Here is an 18649-nt window from a genome sequence, read left to right on the forward strand (position 1 = left end):
TGAGTCCATTAAGAGAGATAGTGCAAGACTTCATCTGTAAGATACATCACTAATGAGTTTTAGGTGCAAGCCAGGCCTTACAGTTATCCCAAATTTTCCTGCAAATTTCTCTCCACAGTTACAGACTGTTCCTGCATGGATTTGTCAATGCCTCATCCTGCTGTGATGTGTTCTAACCAAGCAGTTTCTGAGATTTACTTATTTTCACCCATCAGGGGTTATAAACAGTGCAAAAATACAGACAAGGAGCTGTGTAAAGCAGCAGCAAATGCTGTGCTGAGCCCAGGCTGCTGCAGCTTGGGCTGGAGCTCCTGTGATTCCCATGCTGCCAGGGGCACAGCCACCTTCCCATGTGGACATGGGGTTTGGGGTTTCTGTCAGAAGGCACTGGGATGGGGCTGTTACATAGCTGAACTTCCACAAAGGAACTGGAGCAACACCATGGTTCCTCAGGCATAACATGAGATGATTTTTATTGTCTAAAAGCTCCCAGGAGGCCCATCAGTTGCAGTGGCACTGGCAGTAACCTTGTGCTCTTGCAAAGAGGTTCTCACCTACAGGACCTGTCTGCAGCCCCTGGAGCACAGCAGTGCAAGTGGATCAATATAGGTGATGTGCATGGTGCTGTTCTGCTGGCAAGTTCAGAGCAGCACAGTAGGCTTAGGTCTGTGCACTGGAACTAAAAAGTGGTCTAATAAAAAAAATAGAGGTTTAAGAGTACCAAAACAGCATGACAAAGTTTGTGGCTCTGAAATATCTCACACATTTAAGAACTGCATTTTCCAGGAAGTATTTCAGTTAGAGAACTTCAGGACAATTATTTTTCAAAGAGTGAAATAATTCACATACATGCAGTAACAATGCATGAGAAAGGAAGGAATATTTCTGAGTATGCTCTTAAGTTTGCAAGATTGTCATTCCAGTGTTTTACAGTCCATTTTGCACATTACAGTTCTGTCTTAGCAAAAGCACAGTTGCAGCAGCATACTTTTATCTGTATGCTGGAGATTCACACAAAATTATTATTCTCAAGTGCATCTCAAAAATTGAGGAGGAGTGAATTTGGAAGTGTGACTGAACTAAGACTAATTCTGACTCTGTAGATTGCCACATCTGCACAGTATCACTAAAAAACCTGGAGATTTCAGTAGAAATTATTGCACGTTGCATTTATTTTATTATGTTTTATTATTTTTGGCTGACTTGGTGTCTCAGGTTGCTTTAAAAAAATCCATTTTCTTAACATCTTCGATGACACAATCGCTATTCTCATCTCCGTTCTCTTGCCCTTCTGCAGTTGGTTTAATCTCAAATGGCTATTCTATATTAAAAAGCACCTAAAATAATGTCATTTCAAGTTCCAGTAGCTTACAGTTTTCAAACTAGTTGCATCTTTCCTCTTCAGTATGTGCTTGCTAGTCATATTCTTTATATCCATTCAGCAAATGCAATACAGATTCATTCTTTCCTTTCACAGGTGTCTCAGTACAAGAATCACACAATCCACTGAAATACCAGTACCTGTGGCTCAGCATGTCTTTCTTGCAAAGTTCCTTAAGAAAGGTATTTGTCTGCAGTGGACACTGGTGTCAGTTTTCAAGAGCTGATTTACTTGGCTTAAAATTTTCCCTTCGGAGGAGCTTTAATTCTCTCAGTTCTTGTGGGTGTAAACTCTGGTCCACACCAGGCATTAGCTTGTAATTTAAAGGAGATTCAATATAACCATTTCTGTAGAGACAGACCCGCTTGCAGAATTCAAAGGTGCTAAACATAACACCAAAGTATGGCACAATCTGATAAAAAAGCAATAAAAGACAAAAAAAAAATTAGACTCACTAGTAGCATGCTTAGTTTAAACGTTTAGAAAAAGGGAAACTTCTAGGACTTCACATCTGATCTGCTAACAGACCTGTCCTAATTTATATAAAATCAGAATCTCATCTCAAACTAGGCTGGCAGCTGCAGCATGCTGAAAGTAGGAGTTTATTGTTGTTACATAACTAATTATAACAATACTGTGAGGAAGAAGGTCTATGCTAGTCTATAGATTACCGGAACTTGTCAAATACCCAAGCACATCCTAAGCAATCTCAGCAAATGCCAGTAGGAAATGTGGAATTTATTCTACATACACTGGAGTGACTGAACTATTTTCTTCTTTCGTCCCAGGCAGAACCAGCAGCTCTGGGGCCACTGCTTTTGTATCAGCCAGGGTAAGGCAATCACAGGCAGGCCATCACAATCAATCACACTGTCACTCAATCACCACTCATTAGCGGACCTGTAGTACTTTATGGAGGTAATCCTCATCACAGCACTGTAAAACGTATTTATGTAAATTAAATTACTTTCTGTTTAAGCTATCATGCTTTATTTCATGCTTCCAACTCAGCAAGGGCTGCAGTAATTGATAAACATGCATTAAATAGCTGGCTGAAAGCACTGCTTTGGACTTCTGGGCAAGTGGCTTACAAAAGCACACTTTTCTTTACAGCTCAGTAGAACATGTCAAATTACTGGAGCTCAGCTGAGAAGGAGAACTTGTTTAGCTGTCCTAAGTGGATCACTTGCAATCCCCCATTCATTCCACACCTTGTGTGTTAGCAGCACTTCCTTCTTTAAAGACATTCAAATGAACTTTAAAGTGGTCACATCTAGAAGCCAAGCCTTCATTCGGGGAAATACCACTAAATCAAGTTACAAGGCTGGTTTACAACCTGTTTTGTCACTGATTCTGTCATCTATAAGCTACTAAGTACAAAGGCATATCATAAGCTTTCTATCTCAAACTGTCCAAAACTGTCTTGATTATTTCAGGATAGCATTTGACTGGGATGAAAGCAAAACCTCACCTTGAGCAGACTGGGTGTGAGTCCTCTCCAAAGTCCAAGCACACCTTTGTTCTTCACAGTCTGCCGGAAGCAGTCAGTCATGCCAGTAAAATAGACATCAACTCCTCCATAGTGGGGAAGCCAAGGACTCTGAGCCTGTCGAGAGACACCCAGGGGGATTTAGAGCAAGCAGAGAAAACCAAAGTAATTAATTATTTTCTCCATTCTGGTATATAAAGAACAGTCAACGCCAGGTTTCAACAGACTGATCTGGATTCTTCCCAAAAGTATCAGTAATTTGCATTAAAATACAAACTAAAAAGGGAAAGAATTCACTCCTCAATAGATATGAAAGTGAACAGTAATTTCACACAGCACTCCCTTTTGTGCCATATCACTACTAGGAATAAATACCACCCTTGTGAAAACAAACCATCTGAGCAACATCTCCCATCAGCCCCATGCCAGCTGCTCAGGTCCAGGCAGAGATGTTTCACATCCCTGGCAGGGGAGCACCATGAGAGGGAAGGTTGGAGCTGATGCCCAAAGCCACACTGCCTTCCTGTAACTCTGACTGAACCAGCTGACTTGTCTCTGGCTGCTGAGGCTGTGTCTGCACTGCAGCAGTGAGAGGCATGAACCGTAAAATGGGCTGAGGAGCAGCAGCACAGCAGAAATGGAAGGACAGATTTCAGCCCACCAAGGGCTGCAGGTGAGCAGTTGGTGCCCACACTCCCATATCAATGTGTTCAGTCAATAGGGACTGGTTAAAGTTAGCTGGGGAGAATCCTGCTGGACTGCAGTTGAGCTTCCAACTGCAGTACAGTGACTGTTCACATGGAAGAAGTGTAGTTGGTCATTTTTAACAGCTAAATCCTTTCTTCATTAATCTCCTACTGCGTTAGCACAGACAGGATAACCTGACCTTGAATAATCCCCTCCTCATCCATCTGTGCACATGCAGCCATGGATTTATTTTGCACTGGCAAATCAGGTTTTCACTCAAACACATGGCAAGTGACACTTCAGAGTGAGGGGGGTATGACAACTTGCAAACTGATCATCCTAAGGTAGAACTTGGATAAAAATGGGGCTTGTACAGTTAATTGATTGATGAATATGGGTGTAATGATCCTCTCATTGATCTGAAACACCATATAGTGTAGTGATTTTCCCCTCCTTGTCCAGACTAACCTGTAGCTTCTCAGAGCTGCTAAGCCTATGACAAGCCTCTCATAAATTGACAAGTGGTGATGACATTTTCTAGATGCCTCAGCTATAGCATTTCAAGTACTTGGCAACTGAGATGCTAGAAATGCAAACAGATCAAAACTCATGCTCTAGGTATACAGAAGAAATGGCTAATCAAATAGTTTAAATGTTGTTGCATTCCCTTGCATTACTGGCAAGTCTATTGTTAAAATTTAGAGGGTGACAAAAAATCCTGATCACCCCACATACTAAGGGCATTGTCTTCTTTGTCTGAAAAAAAAAATCACATCTAATCTTTTTTTCTTTTTTCTTTTTTTTTCTGCCTGATTGAAATGCATGTGAAATACTCTTATGGTAGGTAACAAGTAAAAACCTCCTGCACAAAAACTTTCATGTCTGTACTGCAGAAGCTGCTCAGCGCTGCAACTGACACTTCAGAAACCAGTTCTGTAAGAATGGTGATATTAGCACCAGCAATGCTTAGAAGAAAACTCAAATGATGAAAGTATCTCTAAAAATGCAACAGCAGTCACAGAACTGGATTCAAAACACTGTTCTGCTTTCCAGACTGTCGGTCTGGAAACCACGAGGTTTTTTTGGTAAATGAAGTCATAGGCAGCTGAGCAGTAAAGAAAGGCAGGTTTCTGAAATGTTTCAGGAAGGCAAGAATGCTGTTAACATGTGATTCCCTTCCTTTTTCAGTCCCTTTGTTGTAGGCAGGGCATGGCCTGCCAGAATTTAACTGCATGAGCTTGACTTAATCCCCTTCATTACTGTATACACTGCAAAAGGCACAGATCAAAGGTTTTCATTACAGTACTCTTGCCTGCAACACCAAAACAAGTGACTAGCACAGTGCAGGTTTCAGTAAGATCCTGCACACAGTAAACACCTCCAGAAGACAGTTACAAAGGAACAGGTAAGTCAACCCCCCAGATTTCCAATCTGCCTGTAGATACTGACCTCTTAAGAGATTTACTGGAATTATTTATAGTACCATTCCCCACAGACAGCCATTTCCAAGATTTCAGTCTGTGAAGTATGTGTTGCCAGCATTTCTGCTTTACAGGACCTGCATGCTTCTAGGACCCTACACAGTGTTTAAATAACCATTGTCCACAGAATCTCGGAATCACCTACTGCAAAAGGAAAACTAAAACCCTCTATCAGTGTGTAGTTAAAACCTCAGTATTTTGGAATACAGCTAAACAAAGTTAAAATGTATTAATAAAAATACCCTCTGCAAATGTGTTTCATTTGGCACTGTTCATGAAAAACAGTAGCTGTGGGGTTTGGTGGTTCTTCTTCTAAGCATGTCCACCACACTGCAATCCTCACAACCACCCTGTGGCACCAGAGCCAGAAACTGGAAGCAACAAAACAGATCAAACTGGTTTCTCTACCTCTTTTGCAGAAACCTACCATGACATACAAACCAAACAGCTAATCTCATACCAAAAAGGTCAGGTTTATGACAGAGACATTTCATGTACCTCAAAGCAGCTGGAATTCCTTGCTTTTGACACCCCTTGATGCTAAGAGCTGCTGCATGAAAATCTGTTTGTTAGGAACTCTTTAAAAGACTTCCTTCCCCCCAGTTACAGCTGTCTCAAACTGCAGGAGGCTGGAGATACAGCTCCCTGTGCTGATAACAGAGTGCCAAGGTGTTAGTCATAGTAGGAGCAGGGCTAAGTTGCTTATCTTTTTACCTCTGATGGACAATGGGTTCTCAAAATGATTAAAGCACATCAAATGCAGAATTGGCTCCACCTGCTCTCTCACACAGATTTTTTTATCCAGAGGCCACCAAGTCTATTACATCACTGCAATACATCCACAAAGTTAGCACTGTTTACTGCAACACTCTAAATCCAAGAGAGACATGTACAAAAAAAGCCCAACTACTTGCACTCATAGTTTTTAAATAAAACATTTAAATAAGGGTGCAGTGTCATGACAAAACTCAGGTTAATTGTTATAGGTAATTGTTACCTGAAGACTCTTCAGACACCGTCTCTCCCATTGTCTGCATTACAAGGTGACTGCCAGAACAACATAATCCCATTTTGGGAACTGATCTCACAGACCTTTTCAATGATCTTCCCCAGCCCCTCTCCTGTGCAGATAAAAATTTTTTACTTGCACTTTGGGACATTTTAGTTTGCAATTATTCACCTGTATCAGAGACTGTGAATTAATGTACTCAATTAATGTACTTCCCCCTTCTTCCCTGTTCATAAAGTTTGTTCATACAAATATTTTGTATTTATTTTTGAGTATGTATTACTGTTGACACCGAATATAGAAGATACCTAACAGTGAATAAGTGCCATCACTGGTATGCTACCCTGCTGGCAGATGGAGTAAAACCACTTGTTATTTACATATTTTCAACAGATTCAAGTGTCCTACACTTCTGATCACTTAAAAAAAAAGTACAGGAAGACAGTTTACACATAGCTCAAGAGTTCAGATTCTTAATCTGGAAGCTAAAATAAGAAGTCTTTGCAGTCTGGGTTAATAAGGGCAAATGCAACAGGCAAGTGCAGCTGTAGTTCAAAGGAAACTGAAGGACAAATATTGCAGTTTTCATTCAAGTTTATATCACTCCAGTTCCAGTCAATAGAAATTTCACTCAAGTGAAGACCAGATATTTGGAAGAGTGTTTCATTCAACTACAAAGAGAAACAAATAAAATGTAAATTGGTATTAAGTTTTTGGGGGAAAAAACATTCTCTTGGGTTAACCAATCCTTCCTCCTGGAGGTCAGCCTTACTCGGCAGTCATTCCCTGCCAGTGGTTTGGTAATGCTGACTTGCCCCTGGCTAAAGTCCACCCAGAGGTATTCAGGCACACAGGAAGGTACAGCATGACAAGCTATCAGGATACAGTTGGTTCAGACCAGCACAGCACAGCTGACCTCCAGTGTCCTGCACTTCAGGAACACCTTGTCCCTTCCTCTGTAACCTGAACTTGGGCCAAATCCAAATCACGTCTTTCTGGGAAGAATGGCACTGACTGAGCAAAACAGCTTCATGCTTGATCAAAAGCTTGACTCTTCGCTTTAAATACATATCACCAGGCCTGTTGTACCCAGAGGCTTCACAGTTTGTTGCAGAATCCCTCCTTTGCTGCTGAGCCTAAGCTTCCTCTGCTTTTAACTCCTGTGGTACGAAGAAATCTTTAATACAGAATATAGAAGACTTTTTGCAAGGCAGTGCAAACTCCTTGCATGGGCATATCTGGGTGGCTTCCAAATGCCTCATGATGGTTCAGCTCAAGCCCTACAAATGGGTGGACCATTTTCATGCACTTTAGACTAATTTATTTAATGGTGCAAAATCTTAGGCAGACTGGCTTGGTCCCACACTTCACACAGTGGATAGGAATGCTAGTTCCCGTATCTTCTGCTGCCTGTCTAGGAATTGAGAAGCAAATTAATTTTTTACAGGACTGGGGCTTTTCATAGGTCATATTTTTATTCACCTTATGTGGATGAGTTAAGGATTCACACCTAATCAAAATAAATCACATGTGAAAGAAGAGAGTGTCCATCAAGTTCTAGCTCCTGTTTATGGAGTATTTTGGGTAATTAGTCACCTCACATATCATAGGCACATAACTCTAAGCACAGACAAATGAATACAAGGCTGTCCTGTGTATCTGAGGCAAAAGTACTCACACTGGGGTAACAGTAATAATTACTCCAGAGACATTGCTGTCTCCTGGCTGAAAGCGATGTCTGTGATAGCTGCATGTGCACAGCAGTGAACCGAGCCCGTGGCAGGTCCTGTCTGCTGGGTGAGCTTATGGAGTTTAAAAAGGTGGGCTGAGTTAACCCATCTGATCTGTCCCAAAGCAGATTAAAGAGCTCTCACTCACACCATGCTGATCACAGAGCTGAGGAGGCTGTAAGAGGCTGGCAGACATGATCAGCTGGCATTATCAAATCTCGGACTGGGGGCGTGGTGGCCACTTCGGTGTCTGGGAAGATCACTTGGAGAGAATTGCATTCTGCCATCCCTCAGACTTCCTGCATTTCAAATGGGTGCAGTGTGTTTCCTGCTTTTCTTCAGCAGGCCACTGTGTTGCAGTGCTAAGCTAATCTACCTCAGGGTGAGTATTACATAATTATCACACCACAGCTTCTTGGATGAACAGGTTTAGAGACAGGGCAGACCTCCCTGTTAAAGCAGCCCAGTCCTGCTTCCAATTCTTGCTTTACGATTTCTTCCTCTTATCCAGTTTTCCTACTAATACTGTTCAGTGTTTCAACTTGACAGACAGTCAGTCTCCATGCTTTTCTCTGGGGATCTAAGGGAAATACTTCTGAGATTTGTTCAGATTCACAAAAGCTGATCTAGGCTGTTACAGAAGGCAAAGTCCATGTTATGCTCCATAGTTTTTTTCAGGCATTGTCTTCACCATTTACTGGACCAAATACTTCCCTAAGCAGCAGAGTAATATTCTGCAATGACTTCAAAAAGTGGTATAAAATATCTTTATAACAACATCAGTGAAACAATAAAAATTGCTGGTAGCTCAAAGTATTCACATATAGTAAAAAAGAGAAGGAAGGAAGGGATTTTACCACAACCAGAATCTGACATCTATGAGCTATTTGCTGAGAACTAGAGGAGCCAGACTGGTCCTAAATTCAAATACCACCCAGGGCATGGGGACCTGGCTGATGCCTGAACCCCAGCAGTAAGAAGAAGTGGAGTGTAAGATCATAGGGAAAAGTAAGAAAAGCAAGAACCCACACTGCACCCTTCCCCTTAGAGATGAGACTATAAAATATTTCACCTATCTGTGCACTTGGTTTCACAACACTTGATAGAAGCTACTATCTCTGTAATCTCCACTCTTTTGTGAAGTTTACTTGAAGCTGGACAGTAGAATCAAAAGTTATTAGGGGCAAGGACAAGGACAGAGATCTAGCAATCATATCAGCGTTACTTAGACAGGAAATAATATTAGAAGTAGTAATATTGATCCTTATTTGCTCCCACACTATGGAATTTGTGTGGTCAAATGACTCAATTTCTGAAAATTTTCAAGGCTTCCATGCTGTTCACTATTAAAGGGTCTCCCTGCACAAAGTCTCAGAGCACGTATGCTTTTGAGATGTCGTGTGAACCACATGACCCAAAAATGATTTCTTATTTTTAAACCAGGTCACGACTTCAATAACTTTCATATTCCCAGCTGACAAGAACACAGATCTCACCACCAGCAGTGACACTACAGCTTGTGAGCTTCCAGAGGCTGCATGCCAGTCCAATGACTGTCCCCAATGACAGAGCACTCTTTTGCAAGTCACTCATGCTTAGGCAAAGCAGGAGCTCTGGCTCCTCATCTCAGCACAGAGAAGGAACATTTATCATTCTCGTTTTCAAAACTGTTTATAACCCAGCCACTGGGCTCTTGCTAGACTGACTTGTACCATGCAAGCGGACTATTTTAAAATAAAAACTAACAGTATTCCTTTTAAAAGAGAGGCTTTTACTTTCAACAGGCTACCTCACAAAGGAAATTACTGCTTCGTTTTCTCCAAGTTACTAACTCATAGCATTTACATAACTTACAACAGATTTCACATTTGCAGAGCATCTTGTGTTCCAAAGAACAAAAAAAAAAAAAAGGCAATAAAAAACTCAAAACACATTGCAGATTTATAGGCAGATGAGGCCAAAGTGATTCACTTTTGTCACTGATAAGAGGTCACTTCTTGGGTGACGCATGGCAACAATCTACACTAACCAAGAACAGTGAGTCTGTTTGTTTGCAGGAGTGAAGTCAAAGTCTGAATTTTGAAACATAAAGATCAGCACTGAACAATGCCTTCCCCACAGAGATGTCCTCATAGCTTGAGGATGCAGTGCAGTCAACACCAAAAATGTGCTGAATCCTGCACTTTACTAACAGTATGATTTATTCTGTATTACAAGGGTTTGATGGCAAAGCTATACCTGAGTAGTGTTTACTGGTGAAGAAAAGTATAAGACAAGTTTTAGTTACGTTTATTAAAATATGGGGACAGGGCTGAGCTTCTGAAAACCATGCAAAGTTTATTCGTGTAAGCAGGTGAGGAGTAACTGTGCAGTATCTATGAAGCTTTAAGGACATCTTTGTGCATTGGGCCTAAAAAACTACCAAAGTCACAGGTCAGTGTGGGATGGAGGCTGAGAAGTGCCACTCAGGGGTGTCTGAGCCCACCTCTGCATGTCATGAGCACAGAGGGAAGTGCCAAACTTGGGTACTGGATTTGCATTGACCATTTGCATGTTTGTAGGTTTTCAGTTCCATACATAGCCTGGAATGGATGCCATTCTAATAATAATCTTCTGTACAGACTGTAACAGCTCTAAATTCATCTTCCCTTACTGAAATGCCACAGCTCAGTCCAATAGGCACTTATGAAGGTTATCATAGGCAAAAAGATGATGTGGGAAAGCAGAAACATATTACCAGTGCTTTCCTTAGACCCAGACTCATTCAAAGGAAGATTTCCCTGCTGAGGGTAGAAAAAGAATTCAAAAAGAAAACAGTGTTCTTGTATGCAAGTCTGCACAATAAAAAGGGCAGTACTTGAATATGGCTTAGAAACTAACAAACAACATGATATTGTGAGGTAAGGAAGGAAAGCCAAGAATAACAGTCAAAAGGATATATAAAGATCAGTAAGTTTTTGTTCAGAAACGGATACATCATAAAAGTAAGTCAGGAAAATACTTAATATAGAACATGCCTTTGAATAACCCTCTCCTTCACTAATCCCCTTCTACAGATGCACAACAAAAGCCATATTTCCATGCTGAAACATGCATACAGTACCTCTGAATTCTCTAACATGCCAATCAGGAGCAAAGTGAAAAAAGGAAGACAAAGGAATAAAATTAGGATAAACACAACATAGAGGACTCAGTAATTCAATCAGACTCACTCATATCAATTAACATTTCTTTTAAGAAAAACATTCAAGCACATATATAGCAAACACGACATCTTTTTTAAAAAAACCCAACAAACTAAACTTGGTAAAGCTAATTCTAACAGCTAAGGGGGAAGAAGCCATGGTTACAGAGCAAATCTGACATCATAAAGCATCACCAAAACACAGAGGAAGAATTGTTCACTGACAGTCAGCTCCTACTCCCACAGCTGTCAGTGACAGAAGCAGCCAACGTCACAAGTGTAGGATTCAGATATGTGAAGTGAGAAAGGATGAAACAAGATTATTACAATGGAGATCAAAAATAGCACTTTATCCTTCCTCCCATGGCAGAATTCACTCCCTAATATATGCAAACAATTCAAGCATTGTCCAGATGAGGAGATGAATGGAGCTAACTCTTGCAAGACTGCCTAGCATATCAGGTAAAGATCTGAACAGGGTGTCCTGGTCTCATGCTTGTACTCTACCCCAGGATCAATGGGGACAGCCTTGTGTCCTAGTTTCTCAATTTTTGAAGCTCCTGAGACTGCCTTACAACTCCCTGGCTCCCCATCACCACCAGCTTCACTGGAAAAGTCTTCTTTAGCAACATACTCCCTTCATCCTTCAGACTGGTAGGACACAAGGGGGGAAGAGGAATCTGATTCTCACCTCCACAGTGTGCTGGGTTCCTCTTCCTACACACACACAGCATTCACTGCTCCAAAAAAACCTCAGCACTTCCCTATGTGCACTGCAGAGCACACACCAGGCACAGGGGTAGCTGAAGGCTTTGGCACCCTGCTCTTTCTATCAACTAGAAATGTGAATCACTGAATAGAAGCTGCTCAGAATGTCAGAGAAAAACTGTGATCAGAAGTATCTGCTTCCCTGTTTTCTACAGAACTCAGAAATGTCTTGGAGCTCTTTTCCTTTTTCTTTATTCTCCCCCTTTCTAGGTCCATCCCTGCTGCTGTACTAGGCATTTCTCTCTTCTGACCAGCACCCCAAAAAATGAACAGACCAGCAGGCACAAAGCTGGTCCCTGCAAAGCTTGGCCATACACTGGTACTATCTGGAAAACCCTGACTTCTTGGATAACCTTGCATGAGTTCCAGTGAGCTCTTGGTATCAGCTGGGGTGTGATTTTGATAGGTCTCTTTTCTGGACAACTCTTCATGAGTTAAGTCATTTCCAGTACCCAACAAATTACAGGATTTCACACCTAGGCAGCTCATTCTGAGATACCTTTGCCTTCTCCCATACCTTCAGAATAAATCACTGATCAGGAGGTGTTTCTCTAAACTCAGAAAATCACTACTCAGTGTTGCAATACACTTATGAGGAAGAAAACCTCTCTGTTGATGAGCCTTTTGTTTTCATGCAAAGTATTTTTAGCCTCTCCACTTCCTACATATTTAGTCAATAAATCCAGTTCCCTCATTGCTGGAAGCGCCGATCAGATGATTTAAGCATCCCTTCGGTGGAAGAGCACGGCCTAGTGGCAGGAAAATGAAACGTGGACCTGTCCCACTTCTTCACATGCCTGTCACGACACAGCCCAACACAGAACATCACACCAGTCACAGCCACAACCTGCTTTTGAACTGGCTACAAAAGCTGAATGCTCAAGTACCTGTTGCATCGACAGAAAATATTAAACGGGAAACAGCACAGTAAATGCCTTTATTTTCTTTTATTCTTTGTGGCAGCAATATTGCTGTGAGCACAAGGATATAAAGTAAAAGAAGGCTTGTAAGGAGTATTTGCTTTTCTTAGACACACGGGTATAGCTGGATAAAATGATCAAGTTTTCATGCTCGGAATCTCTTTCTTGCCTGAAATATTTTCTAAGATACCTGATGAAAGGGCCCAGCTTAAACCTTGACTAGTGGACACATCAGCTACATGAGCTGGTCTGATAAAAGCCATTACTTCTCCTGCTGAGGTTCTCTGCAAGATGGAAAGAGGGCAGTGAAGACTTCTGTGACACGGCATCTCAGCCCTGAAAGGGGAACTTGGGGAGCAGGAGAGCGAAATTCACAGTTTCACTGGCCTTTTGCTACCTTGTGACTTGCCAACCAGGCTATCACTTGATGAAGGGGGCAAGGACCTATATAATGCTGCCACAACAAATCATTGTTTTTCTAATAAGATCTCAAAAGCTTCCCATAAATCTGCAATCCCATCAACTAGGCTGAAAACCCAAACTCATATGCTCCTGCCAGAGAATAACCGTATGATGAAAGCTATTCACTGTCACTCTACTGATGAAGTTCTAATGAAAAGTCAACATCAGCAAATGAAGTATGCCAGTGAGATGAAAGCTGTGGGACAGTGATTGTTTTGTGGGGTTTGGGTCTTTTTTACATCATTAGTGTTAAACTTTTGGAAGAAAGGATCAGGAAGATATAGTGACTCTCTAGTTGCTGATGCTCCAGGAAAACAGCAGCACCTGCAGCTGGTAAGTCACTTGTTAGCTAGAGGAGTCAGCAACAAGAACAAGGACAGTTATGACCCTTCAGACTTAATACCTGCTGAGCAAGTTTGTTTGTTTGTTTTGTGGTGAGGCAGACACACAGGCTTTGAAAATGACATGGATCTCATTCATCCTGCCTACCACTAAGGGGACTGAATTTCTTCAGCTGGCAAACTTTCAGCCTGTGTTTCACTGAAGGTTTGCCAATTCTGAACTTTGAGAATTTGATGGAACTGCTTTGAAATAGAAAAGAAATAAAGCTACAGACACAGATTCTGAGAGCATACACATATCCCATGACAGTACTTGAATCACATTAAAGGTGTAACAACCCACTTGTAGCAATAATTTCCAGACTTTTAAAATAAAACGAAACAACAAACAAACAAAAATCCCCAAAGGACCCAACAAAACCAAACCCGAAGTCTCTGTAGCCTACTGGTAAGAGGCTATGATCACCTGGCTAGTCTTGTTCCAAGATCTTGCACTAAGCACCTATGACAAAGTACTGGTAACATGAAGGTTCTGTACCTGCATCTTCCTCTTGACAGTCTCAAAGGGGAAAGAAAGTGTCTGTGCCACAGCAGCTGCTACACAGCCATTTATGAAGTTCTGAAGAGGAGTGAAATGAACTATGGGTTCTTGCCAGATTTTGTCCAGACTGATGTAAACAAAGAATGAGCCTGCAGAAAATGGGACAGCACCTAGAAAGCAAACCAGGCAGGATTATATCAACACACTGTACACTAAGAGAACAGAGCTGCTCATTACATAACTAGAAAGATGGGAGGAGCCACTGCCAATTTACACCTCACATTACACAAACCCAATCCAGATTTTGAAGAACTTTGCTCTTTACTCCCTGGTTTACCACCAAACACCCATATTGTAGCATCTAGATGTGTTGATAGGGGCAAGAAGGGAAAGAGTATTTTGCTGAACACTTAACCATATATAAAATGCTACACACTTGGTCCTAATTTGAAAAAAAAAATTTGCAGCAGAGGTTATCAGTATTGAAGTGCCTAACAAATCTCCTCATCTACAAGAAAACAGTCCTATTTGCTTTTGAAATCAAGTGAGCAAGAGAATGCAGCTCACTTGATTTCACTACAAAGCTGCAACAAAAAACAAGCAGTGAGGTGATTTCCCTCCATTATTGTTTTACCTAATATTGCTGGTGAAACACCACGGTAGAGTGCACGGAGTCCTTCCTGATGATAAATCTTGTAAAAAGCGTGAAGAATCCCTTCATAAGATGGTTCCAGCCGGTTCTGCACGATGAGCCGCGTTTTGATCACGTCAGTGGGGTAGGTGACGATGGTGGCAACCATGCCTGCCAGACTTCCTGCCATGATGGCTCTCCAGTGGGAGATATGGCCCAGCTCATCCGTAAAAAGGGTGACAAGTCTAAAGCAAACACATAAAAGAGGTACTGTTAATGACACTGTGAAAAAACACATGAAAAACTAAAGCAGACAATTCTTGATGCAAATGTTCTTCTGTCCACAAGCCCCTTCAGCAGCAGGAACTGAAACTTTCAATATGTGATTCATCCAAGATCTTATACATAACACCATACATGCATCCATCTACAGGATGAAAACCTTTCTTTTGTATTTCCCTGTACAGGATGAAAACTACCATGACTTAAAACACATCTGCAAGAAATTATCTGATTATCAGTTAAAGACATTGATTCAGCCTGTCAGTTAAAGTTATCGTGTAAGAGGAAATATGCAGATAATACCATCACAGGCCTTCTGAGAGCAACTGAACCTTCCTCTGTTACTTGTATAGGGTCAGGAAGCTCCACAGGGACACACCTCTAAAGAAGACTTATGTTCAGGCACTATTATGCTCAGGAGGTTAAGTCTAAATTTGAAAATTTGAAATTGAAGCACAGTTTTAAAAGCTACACACAACTGAAAATTTGTGGTGCACTGAAGGACTTTTCTATGACAGGAAACTCCTGCATCAGGAAGAAATGTCCTGGAGGCAGCAAGAAGCAAGAAAAAACACTTGAGAGTTTTAGCTGGAAGAAATGTATTATTCTGTTTTGGAAAGCATTAACTAAAATGCCTAAACAGTACATCTACATTTAACCCACATGGTGTAACCATGTGCAGAACAAAATAATTTGCAAATATTTACAAGTCACTGCTCGCTCAGTTGATGTTTTTTTCACATGAGTGTGCATTTTCTACTGCATGACAGATCCCTGCATCTACTTGTCTCAAGCCCTGGGAGTGCCCAGGGCAGAAAGCCCAGCCAAGCAAAAGTGAATGGGCATAAACCCTTTTTCCTGTGTGTCTTATACAGTCCCCAAACCCACACAGCCTGATTTTCCTGTGTGTGCACAAATGCGTGGGGAGGGTGGTGGGGTGTTTGTAGGCACTACCCTGATAACATTTAAAACTACCATGGAAAGATAAGAGTCCATGCAGAGTAATTGCTGAGAGAGCATGGAGTCATCATCCCTGGGGCGCTGACTGTGCTCAGTGCTGCTCCTCCTGGGGCTGTTTACCTGAGATGCCCTATAACACTTCTCTTTTTGTGTTTCTTGCCTTTATACACACCATTCTACCCTAGAAAAGACATTCAAAAATCCCCAAATAAGGATTAAGCACAGGCACCTTGTATTTAATCTCCTGGCAGCCTCCTTCCACCAGTAATTCAGAAGACCCTGTGCAAACTAGACACAAACTGTAGCCTTGCAAAGGGAATACACTGTTTCAAGCTGAACAATGAAGTTATTTTGCTCAAAATCAACTGGTGCAACACACTACCTTTTCTGCGAACTTTTTGTTACGTTTAAATTACTGCCGGTGCCTTCCTACTCACATTATTGCACTCTCTGACCACTGTGTCTATTATGGCACAACAAGGCTGCCCAGTTTTAGGGTCACTTCATTTGTGGTCTCCTGAAGGGCGCAGGCAGCAATGGACAGGTGACTTGCTGGGCAGATGAGTGACAAACCCAGCGGGTTGGCAGTGCCAGTGAGGCTGTGCTGCTGCCCAGAACAGAATAACTCATTGCTCAGCTCGGCGGAAATGTCATGTGCTATCATGAACAGCTGACTGCAATCAAAAAAAAAAAGAATGAAGCCCAGCCTCCAGAGTGGCCAAACATGCTGGTGCGTGCGAACAGTCAGGCACTCCCGGCAGAGGCTGAGAGATACTGGCAGCAGAAGGGAACCCTAGGAAACAGCACTGCTCCATGTTGATCCTGCTGCAGTCCTTCCAGCACTTACCTTAGTTTAATACCTGTGCATTATCGAAAACAAAATCTTAAAACAAATAATGTCACATATCAATGTCAAAACCGATCAAATTTGCTTAGAAACTCCTATATGATAGGGTAAAATATTCGACTCGTGATTTTGTTATTTTCTTTGATACAGAAAACATAAATACTTGAGAGTGTATAAAAGAATAAAAAAAAATCGGTTTCAAGGAACAGATGTGACAGCCACATCTGCAGATTGCACTGTAACTTCATTTCTAAAGGAACCGGAGCATAAGAATTTTAACAGACTATCGACCCTTCATCATTTGAAGAGCATCTATGACTTTATGAGCGATTGCTGGCATATCAACAGGCCGTAACAACCGCTACGCGTTGAATAAATTAAATAAATTATTAGCAAGGGTCCGCGTCTTTGGGGAGAAGGGGCGCACAGCCGGCTGGCTACCCGGCAGAGACAGATACCAGACTAAACTCGGCTCTCTCCCTCCCTGCCCTCCGCTGCCGCACAGCCCCGCAGGCCGGAGCGGAGCGCTGCTCCCGGAGCCCCGAGCCCCGCGCGGAGCGGTCGCTTACCGGCGGGAGGCGGCGAGCTGCAGGGCGCTGTAGGGGCAGAGGCGCAGGCAGGCCGTGAGGTTCCCCTTCCAGAGGGCCCGCACGCCCTCGCAGCGGCACAGGCTGCGCCCGGCGTCGCGCAGCCCCCGCCGGCAGTGCCAGGTGCCCACCTGCGCCAGCACCGTCAGCAGCTCCAGCGGCGCCGTCAGGCTGAGGCTCAGCGCGCCCGCCAGCCCGGCGCAGCCCAGGCGCTGCAGGGCGGTGACACGGCCGTCCCGGCGCAGGGTGGCCATGGCCCCGCCGGCCCCGCCGCAGCGGAGCGGAGCGGAGCGTACCGAGCGGCACGGCCCGGCCCGGCCCGGCCCGGCCCGGCGGGGCGCGGCCAGCGCGGGGGCGGTGCCTCCCGCCTCGGCCGCCGGGGGGCGCTGTGGCGCGGGGCTCCGCGCGCCCCGGGAGCGCGCTGTGGAGGCGGACGGAAAACCCGGAGCGGATTCCGCGTTGCCCGCGGAGGGAGCCCGGACTGTGCCCGTGCTCCGTTTGCACCTGAATTCATGGATTATTAAATTATTGCCATCGATGTAGCCGGGAAAAAAAGCGCCCTCGCAACAGTGACCCGGGTGCATTCAGGACACATCCCTTTCTCTTTACAATTAAACATGTTTCCGCCGGGAGCGAATGCAGCCGCTGGTTCTCTCTCTCTAACGGCATCACTACACAGTAACAAGCTTCTGAAGCACTCGGTGCTGGTGCTGGAAGTCAGGAACTGAGTGGACATCATTAATAAGATTTACGAGGTCAATTAGTTCAGGTTTTGGTGACGTGCTGCCAGAGAAAAGGGAAAAAAGGAGCAGGGAGGGGAGAGAAGAAAGTGGGAAGGAGATACACCCAAGTGGAGACCAGAATTGTAGAGTGAGGAGATAACAGCCAGTAAGAAGGCAGTAGCAGAGATTTGCTCCAAAACAGGATGTTCTGTCCTGTTCCTTGTAATATAACCCCCCCCCAAAAAAACCCGCCAAAACCCACACAACCCCCCCAAAAAACAACAACCCAACCAAAATCCCCCACCACCCAAAAAACCCCCCAAAACCACCAAAAAAAAAAAAAAAAAAACCAACAAAAACCAACCAACCAAAAACCCCCACCCAAACTGAAAGCTATATTCAGTATCTTCTTACAGTGCATCCAGCACAACAGTATCAGATGACTCTTAGTCTGCCTTTGGCAAGAATGCTCTCATGCTAATCGAATGGACTATTTCCAAATCAATAAAAGAGCTAGAAGACATCTCTCTAGAATTGCATCTCTCTCCAGGAACTTGGCTACTTATGGTTGCACTTTCTTGGTGAGAAGAAAACATTTAACCATCGAGGAAAAGTAAAACAACAATA

At 43.0% G+C, this 18649-nt stretch overlaps 1 protein-coding gene and 1 long non-coding RNA gene across 2 annotated transcripts; one reads left to right on the forward strand and one right to left on the reverse strand.

Annotated features, from left to right (window-relative positions):
* Window positions 1-1154: 1154 nt before the first annotated feature.
* On the reverse strand, window positions 1155-17635 carry SLC25A43 (solute carrier family 25 member 43). The gene is made up of 5 exons (XM_085060476.1): window positions 17283-17635; window positions 14628-14869; window positions 13991-14163; window positions 2853-2987; window positions 1155-1793 (listed from the first exon to the last, which is right to left on the reverse strand). Exons 1-5 carry the CDS (start codon window positions 17552-17554, stop codon window positions 1590-1592), a joined length of 1026 nt encoding a protein of 341 aa, XP_084916602.1. The 5' UTR covers window positions 17555-17635; the 3' UTR covers window positions 1155-1589.
* Window positions 4343-5294, forward strand: LOC146437457 (uncharacterized). The gene is made up of 2 exons (XR_014852241.1): window positions 4343-4962; window positions 5053-5294. It is a non-coding gene; the product is annotated as an uncharacterized LOC146437457 (long non-coding RNA).
* Window positions 17636-18649: the final 1014 nt, after the last annotated feature.

The sequence above is a fragment of the Lichenostomus cassidix genome, chromosome 4A, assembly GCF_008360975.1.
Source record: "Lichenostomus cassidix isolate B80296 chromosome 4A, HeHo_3.0, whole genome shotgun sequence".
In the NCBI taxonomy this organism is placed as follows: Eukaryota; Metazoa; Chordata; class Aves; order Passeriformes; family Meliphagidae; genus Lichenostomus; species Lichenostomus cassidix.